Source organism: Falco biarmicus, chromosome 19 (genome assembly GCF_023638135.1).
Source record: "Falco biarmicus isolate bFalBia1 chromosome 19, bFalBia1.pri, whole genome shotgun sequence".
Lineage (NCBI taxonomy): Eukaryota > Metazoa > Chordata > Aves > Falconiformes > Falconidae > Falco > Falco biarmicus.
In genome coordinates this window covers 4,933,157-4,941,273 of record NC_079306.1, presented here as the reverse complement: position 1 = coordinate 4,941,273, position 8,117 = coordinate 4,933,157, and the positions used below count along the sequence as shown (strand labels likewise).

The window sequence follows — 8,117 nt, the reverse complement described above, 5'->3', positions numbered from 1 at the left end:
CAGGGTGGGATGCAGGGACACGGGTCGGGATGCAGGGACACGGGTCGGGATGCAGGGACATGGGGTGGGATGCAGGGACATGGGGTGGGATGGTGGGACGTGGACCAGGATGGAGGGACAGGGGCCGCGATGGAGGGATACGGGGTGGGATGGAGGGATACGGGGTGGGATGGAGGGACACGGGGTGGGATGGAGGGACACGGGGTTGGATGGAGGGACATGGACCAGGATGGAGGGACACATGTCGGGATGGAGGGACACATGTCGGGGTGCAGGGACACGGGGTGGGATGTGGACCAGGATAGCATGACACAGGGTGGGACGGAGGGACACGGGTAGGACAGACACAGAGGTCAGGACTCCACGCAGGGACCACCCTCAACCCCCCCCGAGCCGCCGGCGGGGCAGGACCCCCCCTCCCCAGCCCTGCCGTGCCTCAGTTTCCCCTCGCGCCACCGGGCAGAGCCCGGCAGGGACCCCCGCGCCCCCCCGGCGTTACCTGCGCCTCGGGCAGCCCCCGCAGGTAGCAGCGACGCCAGAGCCGCACCGAGGGTCCCGCGGCGCAGGGCAGCAGCAGCCCCGGGGGGGGCGCGGGGGGCCAGGTGCCCCCCAGCTGCCCCCCCGCTCGCCCAGGCTCTCCAGGGAGGTGGCCCAGCGCGACAGGCGAGGGGGGGGGCGGCCGCTCCGCCAGGGAAGGGCTTGGGGTGACAGGGTCCCCTTGGCCAGTGCCCACACGGTGCCGGCCCCCAGACCCGGCCAGGAGTCGGTGGGCTGGGAAATGGGGTGGGGGGCGGGGAAAAACGGGCGGAAAGCAGCGGGGAGGGAAAACGGGGCGGGGGGAACCCCGCAGTTAGGGATGGGGCAACTTTCTTGGGGGGCATGGGGCACCAGGAAAGGATGTATCACAGAGAGCCCCCCAGATTGAACAGGAGGGGGGTCTCGTGCGACACCCCTCAGAGGCTGGGGTCCCTCCCCGGCAGCGTAGCCCCCCCCCCCAGCCAAGCCCCGACTCACCCCGCCTGGGTTCCGGGGGTCTCCAGCGTCAGGGGGTCCCACGGCGCCGGTAGCACCCGCCGGGTTCCAGAATCGGGCCCGCTGCTGCCGGCTGTAGCGCAGCCCCCAGTCCCAGACGGTGGGCAGCCCCCCGGCACCGCTGCCCCCCCGGCCCCCCCGCCTCGCCCCCACCGGGGGGTCCCGCCAGCCGGTCACCGGCGTGTAGGTCTGGCTGCAGGGCCGGTGCTGCGGGGGGGGGCGAGGAAGGGGTGAAACGTGGGGAGGGGGTGAAACGGGGGGGGGAGAAGGGTGAAAGGGGGGGGAAGGGGTGAAACGGGGGGGAAGGGATGAAAGGGGGGAGGGGATGAAAGGGGGGGGAAGGGGTGAAACGGGGGGAAGGGGGGAAAAAGGGAGGGGGTGAAAGGGGGGGGTGAAGGGGGGGGAAGGGGTGAAACGGAGGGGGAAGGGGGGAAAGGGGGGGAGGGGGTGAAAGGGGGGGGAAGGGGTGAAAGGGGGGGAAGGGATGAAAGGGGGGAGGGGGGTGAAAGGGGGGGGGAGGGGGTGAAACGGGGGGAAGGGGGGAAAAAGGGAGGGGGTGAAAGGGGGGGGTGAAGGGGGGAAGGGGTTGAAACGGAGGGGGAAGGGGTGAAAGGGGGGGAGGGGGTGAAAGGGGGGGAAGGGATGAAAGGGGGGAGGGGGGTGAAAGGGGGGGGAGGGGGTGAAAAGGGGGGGGAAGGGGTGAAAGGGGGGGAAGGGATGAAAGGGGGGAGGGGGTGAAAGGGGGGGGAAGGGGGTGAAAGGGGGGGGAAGGGGTGAAAGGGGGGGAAGGGATGAAAGGGGGGAGGGGGTGAAAGGGGGGGGAAGGGGGTGAAAGGGGGGGGAAGGGTGAAAGGGGGGGAAGGGATGAAAGGGGGGAGGGGGTGAAAGGGGGGGGAAGGGGTGAAAGGGGGGGAAGGGGGGAAAGGAGGGAGGGGGTGAAAGGGGGGAGGGGGTGAAAGGGGGGGGAAGGGATGAAAGGGGGGAGGGGGTGAAAGGGGGGGGGAAGGGGGTGAAAGGGGGGGAAGGGGTGAAAGGGGGGGGGAAGGGGTGAAAGGGGGGGAAGGGGTGAAAGGGGGGAGGGTGTGAAAGGGGGGGGGAAGGGGTGAAACGGGGGAGGGGAGGGGGGTGAAACTCCCAATCCCCAGCCGGGCGTGCGGCCGGGGACACTGAGGCACGGCAGGCTGCCCGCAGCCAGGCGGGGTGGGAGGGGGGTTCATCGCTTTCCCAAAGGTCTCGCCCCCCTGGGACCCTGCGGAGTGGCCCCCCCCCGGTGTCCCCCCCCCCTCCCGGTGTCCCCCCCCAGCTCACCGGGCCGCCGCGGCCCCGCTGCCACTGGCAGGTGAAGAGGAAGGTGCTGAAGTGCGGGGCGAAGCTGCTGTCGTGGAGGGGCCAGCAGGAAGGTCTCGGTGAAGCCGAACGCCGCCGGGAACTGCCGCACCAGCTGCCACGTGCAGTCCAGGAACAGCAGGAAAACGGGGGCCTGGGGGGGGGACACCCACGTGCCTGTCACCCACCATGACGGGGAGGGGGTGATGGGGGCCTGGGGTGGGGGGACACCCATGTATCTGTCACCCACCACGATGGGGAGGGGGGTGATGGGGGCCTGGGGTGGGGGACACCCACGTGCCTGTCCCCCACCACGACGGGGAGGGGGTGATGGGGGCCTGGGGTGGGGGGACACCCATGTATCTGTCACCCACCACGATGGGGAGGGGGTGATGGGGGCCTGGGGTGGGGGGACACCCATGTATCTGTCACCCACCACGATGGGGAGGGGGTGATGGGGGCCTGGGTGGGGGGACACCCACGTGCCTGTCACCCACCACGACGGGGAGGGGGTGATGGGGGCCTGGGTGGGGGGACACCCATGTATCTGTCACCCACCACGATGGGGAGGGGGTGATGGGGGCCTGGGTGGGGGGACACCCATGTATCTGTCACCCACCACGACGAGGAGGGGGTGATGGGGGCCTGGGTGGGGGGACACCCATGTATCTGTCACCCACCACAATGGGGAGGGGGTGATGGGGGCCTGGGTGGGGGGACACCCATGTATCTGTCACCCACCATGATGGGGAGGGGGCGGCGAGGCCGGGGGGGGGCACCCACCCACGTGCCTGTCGCCCACCACGATGGGGAGGGGGTGGGGGGGGCGCGGGGGGCTCTGACCTCCTGCCGGGGGGTGTCGCGGCGCAGCAGCCCCAGGCGGTGGGGGAAGGGGTGCCCGGCGGCCACCCACTCCCGCTGCACCAGGCTCTGGAAGCCGGGAAGGGTGCGGGAGTGGGGGTCCCCCAGCAGCTGCACCAGCGAGGACAGCAGGCAGTTCAGGTCCCGGTCCGACGGCTCTGGGGGGGGGCAAAGCGGTGGGGGGGGGGTCCCCAGTGTGCCACAGCCCCCCGACCCCATCCCGGTGCCCCCCAAGCCCATCCCAGTGCCCCCCAGTCCCATCCCAGTGCCCCCCAGTCCCATCTCGGTGCCCCCCAAGCCCATCCCGGTGCCCCCCTCCGGTGCTACCTAACCCAGTGCCCCCATTCCCATCCCAGTGATCCCTGATCCCATCCCGGTGACCCCCAGTCCCATCCCAGTGTCCCCCAGTCCCATCTCGGTGCCCCCCAAGCCCATCCCGGTGCCCCCCTCCGGTGCTACCTAACCCAGTGCCCCCATTCCCATCCCAGTGATCCCTGATCCCATCCCGGTGACCCCCAGTCCCATCCCAGTGCCCCCCAGTCCCATCTCGGTGCCCCCCAAGCCCATCCCGGTGCCCCCCTCCGGTGCTACCTAACCCAGTGCCCCCATTCCCATCCCAGTGATCCCTGATCCCATCCCGGTGACCCCCAGTCCCATCCCAGTGCCCCCCAGTCCCATCTCGGTGCCCCCCAAGCCATCCCGGTGCCCCCCTCCGGTGCTACCTAACCCAGTGCCCCCATTCCCATCCCAGTGATCCCTGATCCCATCCCGGTGACCCCCAGTCCCATCCCAGTGCCCCCTGATCCCATCCTGGTGACCCCCTAACCCATCCCGGTACCCCTGAACCCATCCTGGTGCCCCCAACCCCATCCTTGTGACCCCAAGCCCATCCAGGTGCCCCCCAACCCCCATCCCAGTGCCCCCGACCCCATCCCGGTGCCCCCCGACCCCACCCTGGTGCCTCCCAACCCCATCCTGGTGCCTCCCGACCCCATCCCGGTGCCCCCCGACCCCATCCCGGTGCCCCCCAAGCCCATCCCGGTGCCCCCCGACCCCATCCCGGTGCCCCCCGACCCCATCCCGGTGCCCCCCAAGCCCATCCCAGTGCCCCCCAGTCCCATCCCGGTGCCCCTCTCTGGTGCTACCTTGCAGGAGGACGGAGCAGCGTCTCCCCGCCAGCAGCGACACCACCTCCACGGCTTTTCTCAAGCAAGTGCTGGGGGGGGGGGGCAAAAGGGGGGGTCAGGGCACCCCGAAACACCACGGCCACCTGCCCGGGGGTCTGCAGCCCACCCTGGGGTGTCACGCACCCACGGCAATGCCCCCGTCATCCTGCACCCACCGCTGGGAGGACCCTCTGCCACGGGGAGGGCTGGTTTTAGGGTGAGGTTCGCCCCCCCCCCCCCCAAAAAGATGCCCCCCCCTCCCCACCCGCTCACCGCACGTGGTCCAGCCAGCGCGTCCCCCTCCAGCGCCGACAGCCACTTCTCCTCTGCCGCCGCGCCTGCCTCGCCCCGGCAAAGGAGGGGGGGGGTCAGCAGAGGAGAAGGAGCCCCCGTGATGGGGCGGGGGGGGATCCGGTGGGGACCCCCCCCGCCCCAGCCCCCAGCCCCACTCACCGGGCAGGCAGAGCGCCCGCAGCTTGAGGTGGGCGAGCTGGATGTCGGCCAGGGTGGGCAGCTCGGCGGTGTCGGCCAGCACGCAGGGCCCCCGGCCCCCCAGCAGCAGAGCCTCCAGGCACCTGCCGCGGGGACAGGGACCCCCCGGTGGGTCAGGGTGGGGGGTGGCACCCCCCCTAGGACCCCCCCCCCCCCCCCAGGACCCCTGGCAGGACTCACCTCATGTCCTCGCTGCTCGGTTCCGAGGCCGCGTGGAAGCCGGCGGCTCTCAGCAGGTCACTGCCGCCCGGGTGGTGCCAGCACAGGCGCTGCGGGTGAGAGGGGGGGGGGACACCCCCCCGTGTCACCCCCCAGCCCCTTGCTGCTCCCCCCCCCCCCAGCACCCCCCCAGGGCACTCACAGGCACCCGGTGCTCCTCGAAGTGGGCGAAGGTCCGCTTGAGGTCGTGGTCCAGGAGCCCGCTGGGCACCCCACAGGTACCGGGGGAGGCTGTGGGGGGGGGGCGGGGGGGGCATGGGGCAGCGCCCCCCACGCCCCCCCAAATCCTGGGGTGCCATTTCACAGGGTGTTCTCCCCCCAGCCATGGGGCAGACGGGATGATTCTCCCCACAGTCCTTCACTGCCGCCCCTGGAGGGGGAGGGTCTCGCCATGCCCCCCCCCAGCAGCAGGGGGGGGGCCTGGGGGGGTCCCCGTACCCCGTACCTGGGGGCCATGTCAAAGCGCTCGTTGACGGCGCTGACCCTCCAGCCCGCGGCACCCAGGCGCTTCAGCTCCTTCTCCCAGTCGCGCAGGCTCTCGAAGAGCAGCGTGGCAGCCGAGCCTTCCTCCTCCTCCTCCTCCTCCTCCTCCTCCTCCTCCTCCTCCTCCTCATTCTCATCCTCCTCCTCCTCCAGCCGGCCTTCATCTTCGGTGGGGCAGGAGCAGCCACCACGTCCCCTCATCGTCACCCCCCCAGCCACGCCGCCTCCCGCGCCTGGGCGATGGCGTTGGCCACCTGCCAGGAGAATCCAGGTGCCAGGATGGGGAACGAGCCCCCCGACCCCCGCACCAAGGCCGTGGGGCACCCCAGATGGAGGGTCCACAACCTCTCCAGCCCCCCCTAGACTGCCAGCACCCCCCCCCCCGGCCCCAGCTCACCCGAAATGCCTGCGGAGCCAACCCGTTTTCCTGGAAGTAGAAGCGGAGCAGGCGGAAATCCCGGCAGAAGACGGCCAGTTCCTCAGGGATGAACTTGAGGGTGGAGGTGGCCGTCAGCACCTTGGGCTTGGCAAAGCTGCTGGCTGCAGTGGGTGAGGGGGGGGGGCGGCTGTCAGTGCCCCCCAAGCCCGGCCCAACTCGTCCTACGGGGCTGGGGGCTGCTGCTGTCACCTGCCACCAGCTCGCAGATGCAGGGCAGCGCCACGTCGTACTCGCTGGGGAGGAAGGCTCGGGCACCGGGGGGCTGTGGGGGGCAGGGGGTCACCCCGGGAAGGGCAGGGGGCTGGATCCGGGACCCCGCTGCCTCTGCCCCGGTGCTGGGCCCCACGGCTGCCCCTTGTCCCCTGGTGTCCTACGGCGAGGGGGGTGGCGAGGGGGTCCCCAGGGAGCGCGGCGGGTCTGCGGCCGATGGCTGAGGGTGGGGCTGGGATGGTGCTGGGATGGGGCCAGGATGAGGTCAGGGATGCAGTGGGATGGGGTCAGGGATGGGGTCAGGGATGGGGTCAGGGATGGGGCTGGAACTGGGATGGGGCTGGGATGGGGCCAGGATGAGGTCAGGGATGCAGTGGGATGGGGTCGGGGATGGGTACAGGGATGGGGCTGGAACTGGGATGGGGCTGGGGATGGGGCCAGGATGAGGTCAGGGATGCAGTGGGATGGGGTCAGGGATGGGGTCAGGGATGGGGCTGGAACTGGGATGGGGCTGGGATGGGGCCAGGATGAGGTCAGGGATGCAGTGGGATGGGGTCAGGGATGGGGTCAGGGATGGGGCTGGGATGGGGCCAGGATGAGGTCAGGGATGCAGTGGGATGGGGTCAGGGATGGGGTCAGGGATGGGGCTGGAATGGTTCTGGGATAGGGCCCGGGATGGGGTCAGGGATGGGGTCAGGGATGGGGCTGGAACTGGGATGGTGCTGGGATGGGGCCGGGATGGGGTCAGGGATGCAGCGGGATGGGGCTGGGGCCGGGGCCGGTACTCAGGGGCCGGTGCCGGGATGGGGCCGGTTCTCAGGGGCCGGTGCCGGGATGGGGCCGATGCTCGGGCCGGTGCCGGCGGCGGGCGCACCCGGGCGGGCAGGAAGGCCAGGCGGCGGTTGGTGCACAGCAGCGTCCCGGGGGCCGGGGCCGGGGCCGTCGGTGTCCGCGCTGCGGGGCCGGGCCCCCGCCGCCTCCTCCAGCACCAGCTCCCCTGTGGGAGCGCCGCGGGGTCGGGGCCGAGCGCACCGGGACCGGCCCGGCCCAGCCCCCGGCCCCAGCCCGGCCCCAGCCCCATCCCAGCCCCGGCCCGGTCCCGGCCCGGCCCGGCCCTACCTGGGAGGCCGGGGAAGGCCGGGCGGCGGCGGCGGCGGCGGCTCATGGCGGAGGGACCTTGGCCGGGCGGGACCGGCCGGAGCAGCCGGGGAGCCCCGAGCGCCACCGCCCGGCACCGGCACCGGCTCCTGCTCCTGCTCCTGCTCCCGGTCCCGCTCCTGCTCCCGGTCCTGCTCCCGCTCCTGCTCCCGGTCCCGCTCCTGCTCCCGGTCCCGCTCCTGCTCCCGGTCCTGCTCCTGCTCTTGCTCCTGCTCCGGTCCCGCTCCTGCTCCCGGTCCTGCTCCTGCTCCTGCTCCTGCTCCCGGTCCCGCTCCTGCTCCCAGCTCGGGCTCCCAGCGGGGCGGAGCAGCGGCAGCGGGAGGGACGCACTGCCCGCACCTCTCCCGCACCTGCCCGCACCTGCCGGGACCCCCGGACCCTGCCCGCACCCCACCCCCACCCCCTCCCGCCCCCGGACCCTGCCCGCAGCCCCCCCGCACCTGGCCCGCACCCCCGGGACCATGGGGGAGCCCCAGGGCACGGCCCGGAGCCCGCTGCAGGATGGGTGCGCAGCTCCCAGCACCCCGAGGGGACGCACGGTGCGGGATGGGTGCGCAGAGCTCCCAGCACCCCACAGCGGAGAAAACCCCCCAATAATTGGGTGCAGGAGGGGACGGAGAGCGGGATCCCCGCAGGGATTTGGGACAGGAGGGGCTGGGACCCCCCGAGCCCGTTGGGGCCGAAGCGGAGGAACGAGGCCACAGCTGCTGCCCAGGGCTTAATTAATTGAA

General features: G+C 72.1%; 1 protein-coding gene across 1 annotated transcript; it reads right to left on the bottom strand.

Annotated features, from left to right (window-relative positions):
• Nucleotides 1-436: 436 nt before the first annotated feature.
• On the bottom strand, nt 437-7,393 carry MTMR11 (myotubularin related protein 11). The gene is given in 20 exon segments (XM_056322617.1): nt 437-589; nt 592-771; nt 1,015-1,239; nt 2,341-2,418; nt 2,420-2,512; nt 3,202-3,377; nt 4,365-4,435; nt 4,659-4,684; nt 4,686-4,723; nt 4,839-4,960; nt 5,058-5,146; nt 5,239-5,307; nt 5,309-5,327; nt 5,542-5,783; nt 5,786-5,833; nt 5,977-6,119; nt 6,208-6,280; nt 7,103-7,165; nt 7,167-7,225; nt 7,348-7,393. Coding segments are annotated over 20 exon segments (2,013 nt in total).
• Between the last annotated feature and the right edge of the window lie 724 nt (nt 7,394-8,117).